This window comes from Chiroxiphia lanceolata, chromosome 20, assembly GCF_009829145.1.
Source record: "Chiroxiphia lanceolata isolate bChiLan1 chromosome 20, bChiLan1.pri, whole genome shotgun sequence".
Lineage (NCBI taxonomy): Eukaryota > Metazoa > Chordata > Aves > Passeriformes > Pipridae > Chiroxiphia > Chiroxiphia lanceolata.
Genome location: NC_045656.1, coordinates 5,447,428 through 5,468,744, shown reverse-complemented (window position 1 = coordinate 5,468,744; position 21,317 = coordinate 5,447,428). Strand labels below are relative to the sequence as shown.

Genomic DNA, 21,317 nt, shown 5'->3' with positions numbered 1-21,317 from the left:
GTAGTGTTAACCTTGATTTTTAGCACTGCTGCTGAAGATGAGGTCTGCTTCCTGCTCTGACAAGAGCCAGATTTAAAGAGGGCAAATATAGAACAACTCATTACAGTGTCCTCATCTCCAGGTTAATCCCTGTCCCCAGTGCATCTGTGTTTACTAGAGGCTGTTTACTCTGTGAGTTATGACTAATAGAAGAGCATCCTCAGCCATCAGTGTCCAAGTTCCCAAGGCTTAGAAATCTGCTTCTTGACACAGGACGCAGCCGGTGGGAGCTGCTGATGAATGAGCATTCACAGAGCATTTCAGCTCTGCCTTCAAGGATCCTACCTTTTGTCTAACTGTCTGTCCTAGGAGGGGAAGACAGTAAATAATTCTGTCTGCCCTGAGGTGCTCCGTAGAGGAAATGCAATGTTGCCCATGCTGGCAGTGCTCATTTTGGGTGTGAAACCAATACCCATGTTGAGTAGTAAGGCTGATGGACTTTGCCCAGGCTTGAGCAATCATTTTGGTTTGGGGAGTGCCAGAATATCATCATTTTGCATGGATAGGGCTGGACTGTTGATAGCTGGGCTCAGAGTTAGCTTGGGTGTGTCTGCAGCAAGCCATGTGGTGTAGCTGCACTTGGATCCCTTGTGCATCAGTTTGCTCCTCTCACAGCACTAGATGAAGTCATCATGCCATGCTTAGATTGTGAGGAAAACAAGCACCACTCCCGTGGGAAAAGGAAATGAAGTGGATGCAGTAAGAACAGGGATTCCTCTGGAGCAAAGGAGAAGCAGAAGAAGCCACATTACAGGGAGATTTGTCTTGTTTCCAGGAGATTCTGCCAGCAGCCTGGTTCTTAGAAATCATTGAGGCTTGTGGCTGAATGTTGATGTGTGATGTGCTACTCTGGTAATCTTGTGGGCTTTCATTTGATTTCCGCAGAAAAACAAAGCAATTTTGACTTTGGTTTGTTGTCCTTCCTCACTCCAACTTGAAAGCTGTTCTAGTTGGGGCACTCTTTCATCAGTTTGCAGAGCACTGCAGTCCCCAAGGATGTCCACCTTCAAAAAGCAATGTGTTTACAAGGGATGGAGTGAGCTGAGTTCTATTTTGTTAGAGGGACTGCTCTTCTGGGCATGTGCCCACGTGACTGCTCACTTTCCAGGGGACTGTTGGGCTGAAAATCATTGCTGCATATTTCAAAGTGGATGTTGTGTTCTTCCTGGAAAAAATCATACTTCAGAGTGTAAAGAAAAGAAAACTAAGCCTTAATTTGCTTTTCCTTGAATTCTGCAGCTCTTGGAGCTTTGCTGGTTGTAGGCTCTGACAGGACTGCACTGCTTGTTGCCAACAGTGACTGGTGCTGCAGGGTCTGTAGAGTGGAGTTGGCTTAGGAGAGATTTACCCCCTTAAGGTCACTTGTTAAAACCTCTGGTGAAAGGTATTGGGATGAAGAGATTAAAGTGCAAGCTCTGAAGCATCGATCTTGCAAGAAGTTTGAGCAGGGCTCCCACTGAGAGCAAAGTCAAACTCTGTGGAGCCAAGTCCATGGTCAGTCTCCATGAAGTGGAAGAGTCTTCCAGGTCACAGACCTCAAATCTCTTCTGGAGCAGAAGAGGTCAGAGCAGGGCACTCTGCCATTTCACTGCCTCCACAGTGGCATAGTACCTGTAAAGCTGTGCTAAGGAGGGAGAGGCATCATAAAAAAAATATTATACCAGTCATACAGTTTTATGTGATGCTTCTCTTTAATCTGACACCAGTTGTGTTGAGTATATTTTCTGTTTGGTGTGAATTTCAGGGAAGAGTCAGATGACTTACTGCCGGTGTGCAAAGATGAGTGAATGCTGGTTTAGGGTGTTCTCCTCCCTTGGCTGATCCCCAGGCCAGCATGGTCCCTGTTTGTGCTCGCAGGCCATGTGTAAGATACCTCACCTAGAGTCAGGAGGGCAGGAAATCACCACGAGGTTTTAGTCTCTGATCCAGATTCAGCTCTGCAAGTCTTGAGGTTTGTCCTTGAGATTTCTGCCCATTCTCAAAAAACTGATTGCTGTGACTGAAATGCCATTTCATTCCTCCTCCTCCTGCCCAGGCTTCAAGTGCTCTGTAAGTCAGAGGGACTGCTAACTCACTGAAATAGAAAAATCCACCTACGTTGCTATTGTTTGTGCCCTACAGTGTTTGTCTCAATCCCAAATGCTTTATGGATGTTCTGCCTCGGCAGTGTCGGGAGCAGGCTGCTTCTCACATTAATCACCAGCTGTGTAATGAGGCTTCACATGTGCTCTGCTAATAGCCAAATCACTGTCCTTATTGGAGACTCTTTAGTGCTGAAGTTGGTTGCTCCTGTGATGTCCTGCCTCACTGGGCTGTTTGGGAATAGACCTCCCTGAATTATTTGCCTCTAATTCCAGTTCTGCTTCCTGGAGTGTGACAGTGTCCAGTCCTTGTTATCTTTTTTTGAACTAATTAACATGAAAGCTGCATTAGCAACAGCTGAATTTCTATTTTTAGCTGTATGTTCACATGTTGTTAGTGACCTCACCCCAAAAGTACTGAATCTCTTGCAGCTATGAGGTGCTTTTTGCTGCTGTTCCTGCAGAGTGATTGCCAGCATGGTTTTCTCCTGCCTTACAGCTTCTCCAGCCAGGAGTCTCTGTCCAAACTCTCCCAGTTCTGATTGCCCAGCTTGGGAAATTCAAGAGATCTCACTTGGTGGCCTGTTTAGCTGCTCACCAGCAAGAGGGTGATAAAAAGAGCAGTGTAGGTCTCCTGTGTGGTGACCCAGCTATCTACTGGCACAGTTGCTTCAGACTTAATCTTTGCAGGAGCTGGAGTCAGCTGGTATCTCCACAAGCATTTATCAACCCGTGGGGTTTTTTTCTGGATACAGTTGGTAGCTGCTGTCCTCTTGTTTTCCCGCCCTGGGCGTTTTCTCATACACAAGCCTCGTTCCTCAGTGTGTGCTGTGGGCTCAGGAGTGTTTCTGGAGCTCTTTTAATGGCATTTTTCTGCTCTCTCCAGCAATCTGCAGAGCGCTGTGTGAGCACACTGCTGGACCTCATCCAGACCAAGGTCAACTACGTGGTGCAGGAGGCCATCGTTGTCATCAGAGACATCTTCCGCAAGTACCCCAACAAGTACGTGGAACTGGTGTAAGGTTTTTTGGAAGCCCTTGTCTGCTCTCAACAGAACAGAGCGATGTAAAACTCAGCATGGCTTACCAGGGCTCTGAAGCAAAGGTGGGAGCAGTGTCCATTCTGATTCCACTCCTAGTTTGGTAGGATTCAGATGTTTGCTGTAGGTGAGGTATCGGCCTGACTCATTATTAGTTGGAATTGAAAGCTTTTCCTTCCCCACCACTCCATATGGATGCTGAATAGAAGCCTTACTCAAAAGCCAGTAAAGCTCTTGCAGAGAATGCCAGAAGGAAAATTTGGCCAAGTTTACAGCATCGAGCTTTTCTGGTTTTGCTCATATCTCCTCTAGAAGTGTTACATACAAAGCCATGACAGGTTCATGGCTCTCCTGGTCTGAGATCCCAGTCAGGTTGTGCCAAACAAAACGCTGCTGTCTTTCCCCATCAAGTGTTCTCTCTGGTTTGGGCAGAACTCAGCTTTTTTTTTTTGTTTTGCTGTTTCTGCAGTAAGGTTTTGTCTCCTCAGCTACAGAACAGCAGGAGTGTTTTTCAGCAGAGACTTGATGATCACCTAAAAAGTAATATGGGACATTGCAGGCCTCTCTGGCAATTTCTGCTGTCAGTTACAAGACAGATTGTCTGCTTGTGACAGGGAAACCCACGCTCAGGAACAGGGGAAGCTAAATTAGTGCGGGGTATTGTCTGTTTTACAGTAAAGCCTTTGGGGAAGTGTAATATCCAGTTCAGAGTTACCAGTCTGAAGACTCCAGTGAGGCTGCAGGATCTGATTCAGATGCATGGGCTGAACTGTTGGATCAAATGTTCCCATTAGCAAACAAAGTGAGGCAGCTTTGTCTTGAATTCCACATCTGGGTGGTCTTGCTGGTGAACTAAACTGCAAAGACCCTGTGAGATCTTAGTGCTCAGCTTGGAAAAAGAAAAAGCTGGGGGATATCTTCTGTAGTTAAGTGAAAATGCTGCATGGAAATGAAAGATTTTTTAGTGCAGGATTCCCTGGAGAATGATGTGAGCAGGAACTGAGTAAGACAAGTCCAGTTCATCCCAGTAATCCACCTGTGCTCTGACAAATCAGGTATGAAAGCATCATTGCCACTCTGTGTGAGAACCTGGATTCCCTGGATGAGCCAGATGCCAGAGCTGCCATGATCTGGATAGTGGGTGAATATGCAGAGAGAATTGACAATGCTGATGAACTGCTGGAGAGTTTTCTGGAGGGCTTCCACGATGAAAGTACTCAGGTAAAATTGCATTGTGCATCTTATCTGTAATGTTCCATGCAGTGCGTTCATGGGATGGACAGTAAATATTATTCAATGACAGCTTCAATATTTGGCTAAAGAAACCCTCTGGGAGCCTGTAGATTTGCTCCATTGTCCCTGTCTCCAAAGCTTCTCTTCTTGGAAGGATAAGACAGAACTGGAGGGGTTTCTAGATGTTTCATACTTCCTGGGGGAATAACCCTACTAGGGACCAGAACATAGAGAGGAATAGTGATGAGATACATCACAGTACGACACAAACCTCAGTGTGGTACTCAGGGACTTGTCTGTGAAAGTGTTTTGCAACAGGCAAGAGTGTGAGTCTCACTGTACTGGGTTTCACTGGCAAAGAATAGTGTAATGCTGTTATGAAACTCAAGTTTTGTATCAGTAAAAGATGTTGAGACTTGCGAGATGTTGCTGAAGAGTGGATGAATTTTCTGTTCCCTGTTGTGTCCCTTTCTCAGGTGCAGCTCACCCTCCTGACTGCTATAGTGAAGCTGTTCTTAAAAAAGCCTTCTGAGACACAGGAGCTGGTTCAGCAGGTCCTCAGCCTGGCCACCCAGGTAAGCCAAGATATCCAGTGATCCAGAGCCCTCCAGACACTGTGCATCCTGCCTTGTGGTGTCTCCCATCTGCCAGGCCAGTCAGCTTTGCAGTAGATGGGATTCAAGGGTATTCCCCTCTCTCCCAAAGAGACTCCATTTAAGAGCTGCTCTGTGCCTCTTGCCATCTGGAGTCTTCCCTCTCCTTCTTAGCTCTTGCTTTATCCAAATTCCTCCCCATTCCCCCACTAAATGGAAAGTCAGGGGCAGGGTGGAGTTACCAAGAAACCAGAATGCTTTCTCCTTGAAGGTGCCTTGCAGTTAAAACATCTGGAGCTGTGACAGAGGGAAGGAGCCTGGCAGGGACTCTGTTCTGTGAACAGCAAAGTTTAGGCAGTGCTATGAAAAAGAAAGAACTGGAGTTTGGGGTTTTTCCTTTGTGCTTGGATTCTGTCAGCCAGTGTGGCAGCTTTGCTGGAGGCTGTAGCAGTGGGTTAAGATCACGGATTCATTATGCATGAGGCGCTGAGTTACGAGCTCAGATCACTGCAGGCGAGGCTGGGATTGAGCTGGCAGACACAAGTGCTGTAGTTCTGGAGGACAGAAGTGGAGATGTCCTGGTGGCAGGGGTGGCTAAGACCTCAGCCAATCTTCCTGCACTCCCTGGCTGTAATGACTGGGGTAAACAGCCCAAAAAAAGCAGCTCCTCTCCAGACCTGCTGTGCCAAGTGATAAAAATAGTCTCCTGGCTGAATGGGCTGCAATTCTGAGCAGAAAACCTGGAGTTAATCATCAGCTGGCCTTTTTGATCCTCTGTGCTTGCAAGAAATCATGGCTGTGAACTTATTCATACTTAAAACTTTTATTCATCCTTTTGAGGAGTTGCATTGGTCAGCAGCAAGAAACCCATGACCTGCTTTCCTTGCTTCAAAACCTGCTTTTAGGCAAGATCTCAGCTGCTCTTCAGAGAGGAGTTGGCCAAAGGCTTGCTGTATCATTTGCCTGAGCCAACAGAAGAAAGGTACTAAGTGTTAAAACCCACTGTGCTGAGTCACAAAACACTTAATGGCACCCTAGGAGTATAATAGGCGTCTGTTTTTTCTCTGTTTGTCACAAATGTTGATTCAGTCTGGCTTCTTGTATTTTGTATTAATAATAAGTCAATGTAGGATAACTGGCTGTAAAACACTAAAAAGCCTTACGTTTTGAGGTCTGATTTCTAGGTGGAGATACTGGTTTTCACTTGAGTGGGTGAGTAATTACAGGTGTGTTTCTTTCCCCAGCTTAGATATTGTTGCACTTTGAGCATCTGGGGGTAAGTCTGCACAGCACACTGCAGGTGTGATTGTAGCAGGAGCCAGTTTAATCCAGCCAACAGTGGCCAAAATAGTAGTGAAGCAGCTGGGGATGGAAGGGACACGGATGTGTAGCAGGGATCAGGTCCCTGGCAAGCCCATAACCCATAACAGACCTCTACATCCCCGTTGCTGCTGTGGGTCTGGCACAGGTGGGGAGCTGAGCTCATTGGTATGCAGACCCTGGAGAGCAGAGAATTGGGAGAGAAACTGGGAAAGGGAAGATCTGAGCCTCTTGTTTCAGTAGGTTTACTGAAGTTTCAAATCTGTTTATTTGGCTGTGGAAAGAAACAGCCAGTCTTGAATCTGTTTGTGCCTGCAAGTAGATGGAAACCTGAGGTCTTTCGTGTCTGCCTTGCAGAAACCCTCCTGATCTTGAGCTGCTAGTGCAGGCAGGATGTGGAGAGTCTTGTAGGGATTGTTAAGGGCAAAGGGATTGTTAAGGATTGTAGGGATTGTTAAGGGTGTAAAGAGTCAACTATCAAACAAAACCAGCACTGCAGAGACAATGTCTGAGACTACAGGTAGATTTATCTGGGTCCTTACAAGCGAAATGAGCTTTAGCTCAGTCTCATTCCAAATAGAGGTTTTACTGTGTGCCTGAGGATGTTGAGACAGACAGCAGAGAGGCAGGTTCTGACAGGTCAGCAGCAGCATGAATGAGATCACAGAAGAGGAAAAGAAATACTGAGAGGAAGGCTGATGAGGTGTATGATATATTGCCGGAATTTTATGGGAAAAAACCCTCAGAAACGTTTATCCTGTTATTCTGCTGATGTGGGGGTTAAAAATCCCAGGTCTGGCTTCCATGAGCAGTTCAAACATGTTGCACTGCAACATAAAACCACATCACTTCCCTCTCCCTTGAACATTAACTGTAAACCATCCCCACTCACTTTGCTCCTCCGGGCAGAGATGCTCAAAGAGGAGAGAAATAATTAGCACTTCATGCAGAGGCAAAAGTATCTGCAGTAAAACAAGGGTATTATTGGCAGCTGGAGAACTGATGAAGTATCCTAAGTGTGTATCATTAGCATCTTTCCATACTTCATTAGATAACTAAAAGGCAGGATAAATAAGATCTCTTTTGGTATAAAGAATATGGCTTATTAAGATGTAGTTCTGCAGCATCTTTTTGTCCAGCCCTTGGGTAAGTCATACATTTCCAGGAATCTTGGATCATTATTCAGTATTGTATCTCTACTCTTAGTATGTGAAAGAGTGATTTCCACTCACATTCTTTTCTTCTGTCTACACCCCCTTGGAGTTCTCCTGATACTTATTGTTATATCAAGTGGCAGGAGAGTTTAGAAAGCAGTTGAGAGCTCTGTGGTTTGGGGCAATTGTGGGATATAAATCCCGGGTTTTTTGCTCCTTGACCAGCTGAGCAGGAAGCCAGGCATTAGTACTCTGGTTCTCCATTTTTATTTTAGGATGTTCATCACAACAGTTTGTAACACACTTTGAAACTACCGACTGCCGCTGCTGGATGGGTGGGGTTTTTTGATCCAGCAGAATCACTGCTAGAGAAATAATTGATTACAGGCCTTAGTTCACTTCAGACCCGTGAGTGATGTACTGCTTTGTCTCAGGATTCTGACAACCCAGACCTGCGGGATCGCGGCTACATCTACTGGCGCCTTCTTTCCACGGACCCCGTGACCGCCAAGGAAGTGGTTCTCTCGGAAAAGCCGCTGATTTCCGAGGAGACCGATCTGATCGAGCCCACCCTGCTCGATGAGCTCATCTGCCACATCGGGTCCCTGGCGTCGGTGTACCACAAACCCCCCAACGCCTTCGTGGAGGGGAGCCACGGCATCCACCGCAAGCACCTGCCAATCCACCACGGCAGGTAAGCTCGGGCAGCCCCCAGGATAATGGGCAGGGTTGGCTGTTTCTTTCTAGCAAACGGTCCAAAAGATGCCAAAAGATCTTTTAGAACACTCTAATGGGATTTTATTGATAAGTGTGTAAGGGCTTGCAGGTCATTCAAGGGGCCGTTCCGCTGCCGAAGGTAATCCTGGGTATGTAGTTTCCGAGTTTCTGGGTCAGAAGACACAGGAAGTATGGAAGTTCTTGTGTGAGGAGGAGCTGTGATGTTTTTTAAGAAGACATTGGCTATAAGTGCTCTTGACAGGAGAGACTGAGTTAAAAAGCAGAAGGTTTGGTTAAGGGTGGAATCACCTTTGGTGCAAGGGCTTCCTTCAGGGGGAGGAGGACTAGAGTAAGAACTGGCATGTTTCAGAAGATGATTTTGTAAGAGCTTTTGCTTCAGCAACAGCACAGCTTTAGGAGCCTGTCTCCTGGAATACAGTATCAGTTTCTTAGAACAGGCAAGTAAAGGGATCCTTCGCTGTTGGAATATGAAATGGGGAAGGATTGGTAAAAGCTACCTTTCTTACTCGGTGCCTATGAGACAGGGGGAGTGCAAAAACCATCAAAGCCCCATCACTGAAAACTGTTAGAGCTTAAAAGAAGATGGATAGACTGATGTGTGTCTAACCCTTGGGAGGTGGGGGGAAATGCTTTGGCATATTGCCTGGAGCTTTAATGCTTCCCTGTGATCACAGTCCTGGAAGCAGGTTGGATCTGCAGGCAGTGCAGCAGCTCCAGGCTGCAGAGCGGTTGCTATTGAGCCTGTTCCCATGGTCCCTCATTCAGGTGAGCAGTGCTATTTGCACTAATGGTATTAATTACACAACTGAGTGTGCTTTGCAGCAGGAGGCAGAGTATCCAGGCTTACCTCTTAATAATATTCCCAAAGTGACATTTGGAGTGCCATTTTTTGCTGTTGCACTGATAAATCAGTGTGCGATGCTGCTGCTTTTCTATTTTCTGACACCACTTCTCTGCTATTCTTAGCAACTAAAGCTATTTCGGTGGTGACTGGCTTTGGGAAGCCGAGTTGTTTTCTCCCTGCCTATGAAATCAAGTCTGGCTGCACTGACCCAGAATCAGCAAGCTACAAGTCTACCAGTTGGACAAGAAAAGCAGTGGCCGCTTTCCTGCCTCTCCTAGTCAGAGATTTGTCTCAAAATGAGCTGGGGTAGCTTTGCTCTTTGGTGTTACCAACCTTCCTGTACACTGTTGTTTCAGGTCACGACAGAAGATAACATTTTAGGGGATTTAGCTCAAGGAATTCAGCTTTTTGAAGGAGTAGTTTTTTAGTAGCTTCTTGCATGTACTGTGTATGTGCTTGACTCTTGTAGCTCATGCTCTGTCTGCTGACCTTAAATCTGTTCTGACTAGAGCAGAACCATTGCTTCAGCATAAACCCTCCAGGCCTCAATCAGCAGTGTTGAGCTGGGGGAAGGTCTGAAGGGTGCTCCTGCTGATCATATTGATGCAGTGCTGGAGCCCATTTGGTAAATTAAAAAAAATGAGAGGAGTTAATGGCACAGTGAGCTTCTCCAACGGGAGCTCACCTCATAAAGAGGCCCCATTATTGGGGTTTTCTGCATCAGTGTAAGGCAAGTTAAGGGTGTCCAGTGGAAGATAACCATCTCACCTACTTGTTTGGAGTTATCTTCTTAACACCTGCACTCCAACAATGACCATTCTGGTGGCTGAAGTGTCTGCTAGAGATTGAGGTTTTCCTTCAGGTTGCACCATGAGATAGAGGTGAAAGCATGGAAGTGTGGACATGTCCACAGTGAATGTGGCTTGAGAGTCAAGACAAGGTTTTCTTGAGTGGATTGGCAGAGGTAACTAGATGAATGGTGCTTCCCTGGGTATAAACCTTGGAGTAGTTAGTTATGGCTGGCAGAATTCACTACGTTGCTTTTTGATTCATTTAATTTCCATTCCAAGCAAGGACAGGTTTCTTTCAGCTCTCAGCTGATGGGAAGATCCATTGAACAGCTCACAGATGGTGAAATGTTCCTGCCTCTTCAGTGAGCCCAAGTGTCACAGAGTTGCAGATGTATCCTGAAGATGGGGGGAGAAATCTGATTACTTGGCAGTGTTTCCTCGTGTGGTGGCTCCCACCACCCCTGCTCAGCCATAATTCAGCTGAGAAATTTGGGAAGATGTTTACAGGGCTCCTGGGAGGAGTCTGGTTAGACTTGGGCAGGAGTCTCTATCCCTCTGTTTCACAGGTGGCTGCAGGAAACTTTTGATTCTGGTTCTCTCTGTACATCCTTTGTAAAACCCAACATCTGGGACCTGCTGGAGGCTGAATTCATAGGGCTAAATCTCCAAACCCAGCTGTTACCCACTGCCCAAGACTGTGAGGGGGAAAGCTTATATCAAGACTTTCTGCCCTCTATAACCCACAATTCATTCTTTCATATAAAATTCAAAGTTTTTTTATATACAAATCTCTTTAAAGAGACCCATTCTTCCCAAACGGGGTTTTGTTTTTTAATACAAACTCACTTGGCTTTGTCCTTTCCTAATTTCTTGTTGGGTTTTGGGGCAACAGCAGTTACACAAGACCTTGAGGGATTTCTCTGTCTCCATCAGGAGAAGGATGAGTAAGTGTTGAAGAGGTGTAGTGTTAAAGGGATTACAGACTGGGAACGAACCAAGTGGCTTGTAATGTGCCTCTGCTTGGAGCTGCTGTTCCTCCCCTTCCCGGGGTGGGGGTGGGAGTGGATCACAGTAACCACTTGCTCTTCAAAACTGTTTGAGTGAGCAGTTCAGCACACTCAGCAGTCTCCCTGCTGAAGGCAGAAGCAGAAAGGACAGCTAATATTAGTATTATTTGGGCTCTAAAGCTTTTAATGCAAAGAAGCTTTCAGTGCTTGCTGCTGCTGCTGCCTGGTAACTAATTCATTCTACAGTCCTTATGCTCCATCTTTTCCTCTTGGCACTGAAGTTGGGAGCAGCTTAGACTCTGCCACTGAGTCTTTCCCCTCAGCAGCTGAATAAGGATGAGGGAATTCTGGCTACTCGGAATGAGGAGCTGCAAATCCTTACAGAAGAGCCCCAGTGTTAAACACCTTGTCAGGACACTAATTCCCACAGCATTTGTGGGCAGTTACCTGTTGGCTGCAGCTGCAAGAACATGAGCTGGAAATCATTTTATCACTTACTGCTGGCAACAGGGTACAGAAGGGATTTCAGTTATCTAAAATGAGCATCTCTGAATTTAAAGAATAAATACACTGTAGTGAGATCTTCAGGAGCTACAGTCAGTTACTTCCCCCCCCCCTCCTTTCTTGTTATAAAATCCAGTGACAAGTGAATGTAAACGGTAGCCAGACTGCATATGATGAGAAATTTTGGAAGCTGTATAATGAGCATTTCTAGACTAGCAATTAACATGCCTGCTAACTCAGAGGAAAGGAAATTATTGATAGAAGAGAGGAATCAATTTTAGATGGAGGTTTTCAATTAGGAAAGAGTTGTGGAGCTTGTTGCTGGTCAGTAGAAGGTGATTAATCGAGATGTATGGGGAGTGGTGGAGTTTGCACTGGTTAGAGTGAGGGCTCAAGGGTTTTTTCAATGTTAGGTTGATAACATTCTCTGAGGAAATCTGAATTATTTATTTTTCCCCATGTTTATATGTGGCTCTCAGGCCCAGTGGGCCGAAAATCATCTCTATAGGTTTATTCTGAGCTGGGAAATACTTATTTTCAGTGCTGTAGTCCATGTAATACTCATGGCTCACTGTTTTGGATGAGTCTGTGATTCTAAAGGTGGGCAGATTTCCACACCTTGGAAGATTCCCTTTGCTGGACTGAAGACCATGCACAATGCTTGGGAAGCCTTGGTGCTCAAAGCATGTGGTGAAGAACCACGTGCCATAACACACTGCCAGCTGTATCAGGGGGCAGAGCACTGCTGGGATAAGCTCTGGACTGGCCTCTGCTTGTCTTGCTGTGTTTCCCCATGCTGAGAATCCGAAGCTGGAGACCACAGGTGACTGATGTCTCTCTCCTCTGCTTCTTGTCCCACCTCCTGCAGCACCGACGCTGGCGACAGCCCCGTGGGCACGACGGCCACCACGAACCTGGAGCAGCCACAGGTCATTCCATCCCAGGGAGACCTCCTGGGAGACCTCCTCAACCTGGACCTGGGGCCCCCCGTGAATGTTCCCCAAGTGTCCTCCATGCAGATGGGTGCTGTGGACCTCCTGGGAGGAGGGCTGGACAGCTTGGTAAGCAGCATCCTCGTTAGCTGGTGTGAAATAATTGGAGCTGTGCTTATCTCTGCAAAGCCTTGATTATCTGTGCTTTTAATGCTTGGATCACTGAGCTCCCAGTGCTGAGTCCTGAAACTCCAAAAGGATTTAACCAGTGCTATTGTACCAACTCCCAGCAGGCTTTTCCTGCTATAAAATGGATGTTGCTGCATGCTGTAGAATCCCCATGGTCAGTGGATATATTTTTTCTGTGCTTTTTCTGTGTAAAAGAAAACCAAAAAGTTGTTTTAAGCATGTGAAGTGTTTCGCTGCTTTGTATTTGATTCAGGCTGCCTTTCAAGAAGGCATTTTACTCCACCCACTTCCCAGCCTTCCTGAATTTCGGTGCAAAGCTCTCGGGCTGTAACCCTGTGTCATCTCATTTTTATATGTCATGGCTTAATATGGGTGACATTTTAATTGCAGTGAGGTCAGGAGGGAAACACTCTGTGTAGTCCTCACTATTGCCACAGCAGCTCATGAGGTACCTGCCCTGGTACTACCAGGGTCAGGCTCCAGTGGGAGCGATCACACCTTTTTGTGCTCTGGGGAGTGAGCTGGGCATGAGCTGCAATGAGAAAATCACTTGGTAAGGAGACAGCAGCAGTGGAGAGGTCAGTGCTGTGGTCTTATAGCCAGGTATTAAGAGGTGGTGAATGTAATAATGAGCCTGGGAGCTGTTCCCATGGAGGGGAGCACAGCACACAGGCCCCCAACTCCCTGGTGACTTCCCTGCAGGGGAAGAAGCACTCCTGGGTATATTTGCACTGTGTGACCTGGATAAGACTGGGTGTTTTTTCAGACCTGCAGTGGATTTGTCTTGCTTGGGGTTTGGCTTATAGTTCTCTGCCTGGTTTAGGTGGTTTCAGTTCTGAGTCAAGCTCTGAATAACAGAGGTAGGAGGCAGCTGGATGAACCCCAATGCAACAAATCCTTATTTGTCAAATATCTATTTTTTTAAGCTGCCATAATCTTATTAAAGCAGACATTGAACTCATTTCCAGCTCTCCATGAGCTAATGAACTGGAAACAATCTAACCCTTAATGGCACTGGCATTCACAGAGATCAGATGTGCTTTAGCCTCTGTGCTGACCAGCGGTTTGTTTGGTCACTGGGGTGGCTGCTCTTATGCTGGGGGAGTATCTCAGAGGGGATCAGGGAAATGGTCAGGCTGGAGATGCTGGGAAAGCAGACAGTGAGCCCAGAGCCCTGTGCAGCCTTTCCCTGCATTGCAAGACATGCCACTAAGAACCTGGGATTGGTAATTGTGTAAAGGCTTTGCAGGAGACGGTGCTGTCTGTGGTGGCAGAGAATGGTTAGCACTTAAATTCCTCTGTCTGTGCTGCTTTCCAGGCCTCTTATAGTAACCCTTTGTTTCTCATTAGTGTCAGACAAATAAATGGACACAGTAAAATTAAAACTTGGTTTTGGGAGAAGAGCTGTCTCGCAGGTGGCATTAATGGGCTTAATTTAGTGACCTGCTTTGACAGCAGAGCTGTTAGTTGATATGGTCCTAGGCTTTTACTTAATATTTTCCTCAAGCCTTAAGTAAATCCGTGGAGCTGTGGAGTGTGATCTGACAAAATGATCATGTCTGGATGGGGAGTAGCTGTGCCTCGGGCTGCACAGCCCAGCACTGTCTCAGCTGAATTACTGATGGGGTAAGCACTAAACCGAATGTCTGAATGATGGAGGGGTTTTTGATGTTGGGTGATTTCTGTTGAAGTGCTGTTGCATCAAATGAATCGAAGCTCTGCCTTTTCCTTCCCTCGTGCAGATGTTGCAGATGACACCAAGTTGGGCAGGAGTGTTGGTCTGCCTGAGGATAGGAAGGCTCTGCAGAGGGATCTGGACAGGCTGGATCTATAGGCTGAGACCCAGGGGTGTGAGGTTCAACAAGGCCAAATACCAGGTCCTGCACTTGGAGCAGCCCCATGGAATGTTCCAGGTGTGGGCCAGAGTGGCTGCAAAGGTGCCCAGTGGAAAAGGACCTGGGGGTGCTGGTGACAGTGGCTGAACATGAACCAGGTGGCCAAGAAGGCCAGTGGCACCTGGCCTGTATCAGCAATAGTGTGGCCAGGCAGGGCCAGGGCAGTGACCGTCCCCCTGCACTGGGCACTGATGAGGCCACACCTCAAATCATGGGATTAGTTTTGGGCCCCTCACAACAAGAAAGACATTGAGGGGCTGGAGCATGTCCAGAGAAGGCAACAGAGTAGAGGAAAGGGTTTGTCTGATGAGGAGCAGCTGAGGGAGCTGGGTGAGTTCAGCCTGGAGGATTCTCAGGGGGACCTTCTCACTCTCTACAACTCTCTGACAGGAGGGTGTAGGTGGGAGTTGGTCTCTTCTCCCACATAACAGGTGACAGGATAAGAGGAGACAGCCTCAAGATGTGCCAGGGGAGGTTTAAATTGCATATTAGGAAAAATGTCTTCACTTTCACTGTCCCTCCCTGGCACAGCTGCCCAGGGCAGTGGTGGAATCACCACCCCTGGAGGGATTTAACAGACATGTAGATGTGGCACTTGGTTTAGTGGTGGCCTTGGCAGTGATGGGGTAACAGTGTAGAGGTCTTTTGCACCTAAATGAGTCTATGATAATAAGCCTAATTAGTGAGTGAATGTGATCTGTATCTTTGTTCATTGTTGTGGGCAAGAGTTTAACAAGCATCAAGCTGGCTTAACCCTAACCTGGTATTAGCCAAATTGCTGGGCAGTGTCTCTGGGCTGCATGACTCGCCAAGAGGATTGGGATTTGAATCATAGGATAATATTAAACCACATTTGTGCAGTGCCATCCCCTCTTCTACCCCCTTTTCTTTAGAGGGGGTGTCTGACTTCAGAGGGATGCTCTTGCAGTAAAAGTCCCAACAGGACTAACCCAGAAAGACCAACAGCAGCTTTAACTTCCATGGCAAATGTCATTCTGCATTTCAGTTTCTTAAACTGGAGGGGGTTATTTTTTCTTCCAGGCAGTTAAATGAGACTGCGTGGTGTAAAACTGAATAAACACCAAATTTCTGCGTGGTGTAAAACTGAATAAACACCAAATTTATATTGTTCATTTGAATTTTCCTCAGCATTGCTAGGTATTTATCCCCATGACTAGTGAGACTCCAGCTGCTTGAGAGGTTAATTTATTTATTGAGTAAATCTTATTTTATCTCCATAGTGAGTTCTGTAATTGGTATTAAATGTAACATGCATGCACAGATGCTGAGCATGTGTTAACAATTACAAAAAAAAAAAGGAGAGAAAAAGGGCTATTAGTACAAAAACAAGATATGGTTTGCCTATAACCAAAGCAGACTTGCTGTAGGACCTATGGAGAGCTGTTTTCTAATGAAGAAAGCCAGTCTGGGTTGTGCCCCTATTTGCCACCGTGGGCAGATCTAGTTCTTCTCTGCTCAGTTTTCTTTTCCATAAAATGGTGACTAAGCCCACTTTTACAGAACTATTTGAGATCTCCAGCTCAGCAGTGTAAAGCAGTCATACCAGCCACTCGTGTGGGAGAAACAAAACTTCCTGGGACAGCAGATTGCTGGATGCAGAGCTTTGTGCAGTTTGATGCCTTATCCCCTCAAAGGCAGCTCTGAAGTGGCTGAACTTCATGCAGGTTACAGGCACCCTCCCAGCTCCTGTTTGCTGTTGATGTGGTGCTTTGCAGGATGTCTGTCTGTGCTGACGTGAGCTGGGGTCATTTTGCCTTTAAACCTTTTTTTGTGTGTTCATTTGCTCTGAAAATCCACTGAGCATGTGAGGGAGAGCTCTGTGCTGCCCAGCACATCCTGCAGCTCCCTGTGAGCCCGTGCATTTAATGGGAGCAGGGCACCATGGCCAGGAGCCAGGGAGGCTGGCTTGAAACCCAGGGGCAGAGCAGTAAATCTGTGGGAATAGGCAGGCTTGGATAGCCTGTTATGTAAGGGTTTTATTTAATGCTCGAGCCACTCATCTACAAGAATATTATTGATTCAAGACTGGCAGCTGGTCAGATTGATTTATGTCCTTGGTTGAAAAGCTGTTTGATAAACACTGGTTATCTGCAGTTTTCTCTAATACCTGGACTGGTTTGGGCTGTTCCAGGTGGAGCTGTGCCCCTCTGTGTAATCAGGTTGGATATAGGGGGGTCTGACCCCAAGGTTGCCTTCCCTACACTTCAGGGCTGTGTCCCACCCCTGTGCTTGGCTCTGCAGTGGGATGGAGGGTGCAGCAGCTCACCCTCTCCCCCAGAGTGTCCCGAGTTCCAGGCACCTGGCACCCTGGGAAGAAACCCCTGCTCCAGCAGCCCTGAGTGCCTGCCCCATCCAAAAGGGGCTACTGGTGTCACTCCCTCCCTGTCTGGCTGCTTTCAAGTGGAGAGTTCGAAGTCTGGCCTCAGGGGACAACATGCTGCTTTGTTGAGGTTGATTAGGGACTCACCAATGTTTTATAAAGAAACCCTTCTGCTGGTGTTTCATATAGTCAGAGGAATTGTGGAAGCCCAAAAGCAACCTGGGAGCCAGATTCCTCTCCTGGCTCTGCAAGTGACTTGCTGTGTATAATCTTAGGAAAGTTACTTCCCTTACTTTTTCCTGGAACTACAGAGTGAGAGTGTCAGTGCTAGGTCAGCCCCAGCATCCATTTATGCAGGGAATGTGATGCTCTCCCAGAGTGCTGCTCCAGCCTCTGATAAGGAGCTGAGTGACTCCTTTCATCTGGGCTGTTCTGGTTTGATGAGCTTCAAAGGGCATCTGTTAAGATTTCTGACAAAGGACACGTGTCCATTGCTGGAGCTGGGCTGATATGGAAAAGGAGCTCTTTTGGTGGGTCACTCATTCATGTCTGATTGAAGGCTGTTGTCGTAGCAGTCATAGGACTTCTAGAGCTTTGTGAGCTGCTTTTTTGCACTTTGGAAACTGAAAATGGTTAGTACTCAGTTTTGTTTGCTGATGGAAGTCGTTCAGCCGGGTGTAGAGCATTAGCAGTAAGTGCAGTGAAACGGGTGACCCTGGTATTGGCAGCAGGACTTGTTCCCCAGCACCTTTGACACAGCTGTCCCTGCTTTGGAGAGCAGCCCTTCTGCCCTGCAAGCCTGGCTTGGTGGTGTGAAAACAGACACATAAAATAGGCAGCAAACAGGCACTGAAAATGCTTCTGTGTGAGCCACAGCAGTGTCTGCAATGAGATCCCTGCAGCCCACCAGGAGATGCAGCCTGGTCTGTCCTGCTGCTCAGGTGTCTCTAACAGGATTAGCCTGGCTCAGTGGCATCTCAGTCAGCCCCAGCTCCTGATTCCTCTTAAGTAAATGCCTTGTGTTGCTGCTGTGTTACTGAGTGCTGGCTCTTATCCAGCTCCTTGAGCTGTGGTGCTTGACTCTTGGTTTGGGGTATGAGGGAGAGAGGAGGCAGCAATTGTCCCATGTTAACCCATGAACTATGGTTAATTAAATGCACAGCTGCCCTGAAAGCCCTGGCTATGCTGTGGACACAAGGCAAAGCAGTTGCTGGGCAGTGGCTGTTGCAGCTTCTGTCCCTGGCTCCACCCTCCCTGTTATTTTTTGGTGCTCCAAAAGCCTCACGTCATTTTGCAGAAGTGATTGTAACCCCTCTGGATCACATGAACACTTCAGCAGAGTCACTTCATTACAAGCTGCTGTTAAGATGCAAATAAACCCTCCTAAATGCAGTAACTCCAGCACTGCTGCACTTCATAAGTCAGCATAACTGCTTCCACGGAGCTGGAATTACAGGGCAAAGGCTCTCCCACTGCAGAGCAGCTGCAGGGCTGTCCAAGCCAACTCACACCAAGTAAAGGCGCTGCTGCACTTTGGGAAGAGGTGCTGGTACTGCTTTTATTGATACAGGCTTGAGCCCAGCCTCTTCTTTAAACCTATGTGGCTGCTTTGGTGCTGTTGTGGCTGGATGGATTTGGAGAGAGCGAAGAGAACTCCTGTTTGAACAACTTGGTGCTTTTGGGGGCCAAGACTCCCTGTTCATCCCCTGCTCATCTCCTGGAGGTGGCAGCTCTTTCTCCTGGGTAGAGGCTTTTCCCTCTTCAGCAAGGGGCAAGCCTGCCAACTTTGGGCTCAGGATCAGGGCTTTGCAGTGCTGTGAGTTCCCCTGGATTGTCAAATGCCAGCCCTTGTCCACCAGTGAGCATTTCAGCTTGAGTGGGGCTAACACGATGTATTCACATCGTCCTCTCCTCCATGGGGCTCTTGCCTGATCTCCTGTAAGGCCAGTCCAGGTTGTCCTTCTGGCAGTGTCTGTCCACCCATAAGATGAATGGAAATGGTTAACTAGAGCTGCCAGCCCTGGGGAATTGCTTCAGCAGCACTTCACGCCTGACTAATATCTCCTTCTTTCCTTCTGCACTCTGCCTGTCACTCCAGATGGGAGAGGACACTCTGTGGGTAATTGGTTCCTGTTCCCTCTGTCTTCCTCCTTCCCTCTTACTCACACACTTCGCTCTTACTGTCTCTTCCATCATTCTGAGTTTGGAATAAAGTTAGGTCTTGAGCATCTCACAGGAGGATGGAGTAAACCAGTCCTGTGGTTCCTCAATGGGGAAAGAACTGGTACCATGGGAGGGTGACAGGCAAGAAAAATGGAGAGAGGTACTTGTGTGCTGCTGCAACGAGCAGTGCACCCCGGATCTGATGGGGAACTGATTAGTTCTTTATTAACTTGTGTTGCAGTAGATGTGCTGTCACTTCTCTTTTCACTGTTAGGTAGAGCCAGCTCTGCCTGCAGGGACCTGGAGGAGCTGGCAGCTCCTCGGCGCTCACTCTGCGGCTCCGTAGCACATCTGCAGTGCTGGGCCCGAGGACAGGAGCCAAGAGAAGCACAGGCTGTGCTGTGCAGAGCCCTCTGACCAGCAAAGAGGGGCTTCAGGAGGTCAGAGCTTCCTGCCATTGGAAAGAGACCTTTTCTCCCACGAAGCAGAGATGTCGGGTGCAATCTGGAAATGTAAAGGGGCTCGTGGTAAATCCTCTGAGCCAGTGAGGGGGTTTTTTTCTACTCCCTGTAGGGAGTGAGAGCTGGAGTCTCCACTCAAGCAATTCTAGTTTTTCCCCAAGGCCTGACATTTAGGGAAAATGGAAGACTTGTAGATAGCTTGAGGAACCCCAATATGTCATTTCTGCTCTCTCACAGTGAGTGCCTGCAGATACCACTGTATGAGCTGCTTCGAGGTTGGGTTCCTACCCTGCAGCTTCTTGTGATGAGTATAATAGGAAATGGTAGAATGGTTAACATCTGGCTTGATTATGCAGAATTATTCAGTCATTTCCATAATACCCTTTGTAAAATGCGTGCTGCTTGATAAACCAGTCTTTCTCCTGCTTCAGACAACACTACCAGAAGTCCTCCATGCATACAATAATATCTGGAAATGAACTGGATTCTTTCTCTTCCCCCAGACTTCGCTGCCTGTCAGTGTAAAGCATGAAGTTCATCTGCATGCAAGACTATGAATAGGGATGAGGTGTAATAGTTGCATTTATTACTCCTCAGTGAGCCAGTAACAAGATGTAAATGATCTGATATATTAATCTAAATCATGGCTTGGCTTAGCAGTCAATAGAACAAAACTCGGCTCTGCCAGACTGTTTCAGTGGGGGAGACTTGACAGTGTAATAAGCCTTGTTTTATAAGCTCAATATTAATTGGATTTCCATCCTCTGACTGGCTTCCTTTGGTCTCTGACTGATCCTTCTTTTGACTTCAGAATCACTCACTTTTATCTATTATCTCTTAAGTAAGCTAAGGAAAACTGGACAGCAAGAGCCTGGGTTGCTGTATGTTGCAAAAGATGAGGAACCTGCTGTTAACTTATGCCATGACCTCAAGTAGGGATAAACTGAGTCCCACACAGGAAAAAAAAATGCTCTTAAGGCTTCTTAACAAAAAGCAGATTCTGTGTCATTTGTACTTCTCTAACACCTACTTATGGTGGCTGATGTTGCATCAGCTGGCTCCTGTGGGGACTGGGGAAGGAGAGGTGCCAGGGGATTGAAGAGGAATCCAGGGTAGCACAGGGATTTGTCAAATTTTACATGTTTTATGGAGGCTGGTTATCATCTGGTAAGTCACTGTCTTACGACTTTGCTGCTGTTCTCAGGGCAATTTTATCCTTTTTATCTGTGCTCTGATGGAGAGAGGTGTGAAGCTTTATGGTATCTCTTGACCAGCGTAAAATACCTTTGCTGTGAGATCTCCCAGGGAACAGGCTGGTGGGGAGCAGAGCAAAGTTAATTTCCAAGTTTTTTGCGCAGAGGGAAAAGGTTGGAGCCCTTTTGGCTCTAAGCGTAGACACTCCTGGCAGCTTCTGCTTTAGCTATATGGTGCATTTATTCAGTATTCTGACACATCAGCGTTTATTTGAACAACATATCTAAGAGCCTTTGTTGACCCAGTTTGTCACATGCTTTTTATAAAAGCAAACTAACTCCCCAAACCCTAATCAAATGGAAGAGGAAAACCATCTCAAGGTGAGCTGTGATGATCTGGTCTGACAGTCCAGTTTCCCTAATGGGACTGGCTCCTACCTCACCCCTGCACTTGCATCATCCTCTGTGCTTATTGTCAGGTCATGTTCCTTGTCTGAATGTGACCCAAAAAAACCCCTGTACTAGGCAAAAAATTATCGTGGTCTTCAGAAGAAAAGCCTGGGACACAGATAAGCCCGGAGATGTCTCTGCAGTGAATAACCACTGCAGATGTGTGGTTGTTCCCTCCTGGCTATCAGTCATCTGTTGAGTGCTTTTTAAATATTCACAGGAGTGATGTTGTACTCACAAACAGCGCTTGTAGCCAGCTTTGGAGCCTGTCCTGATCACTGAAATCTCTCGAGTGTGTAGAATGATGTTTGAAAAATGGGCTTTGTCACTGAGAAAGTGATATGGATGCT

At 46.9% G+C, this 21,317-nt stretch overlaps 1 protein-coding gene across 7 annotated transcripts in view; it reads left to right on the top strand.

Annotated features, from left to right (window-relative positions):
• AP2B1 (adaptor related protein complex 2 subunit beta 1) overlaps positions 1 to 21,317 on the top strand; it is a 77,273-nt gene that overhangs the window by 30,011 nt on the left and 25,945 nt on the right. For all 7 annotated transcript variants that reach the window (XM_032707388.1, XM_032707389.1, XM_032707393.1 and 4 more), the window contains exons 10-14: positions 3,007 to 3,122; positions 4,215 to 4,380; positions 4,869 to 4,967; positions 7,894 to 8,153; positions 12,212 to 12,404. In XM_032707388.1, coding sequence (XP_032563279.1) covers positions 3,007 to 3,122; positions 4,215 to 4,380; positions 4,869 to 4,967; positions 7,894 to 8,153; positions 12,212 to 12,404 — 834 coding nt within the window. The remainder of the gene's footprint in view (positions 1 to 3,006; positions 3,123 to 4,214; positions 4,381 to 4,868; positions 4,968 to 7,893; positions 8,154 to 12,211; positions 12,405 to 21,317) is intronic.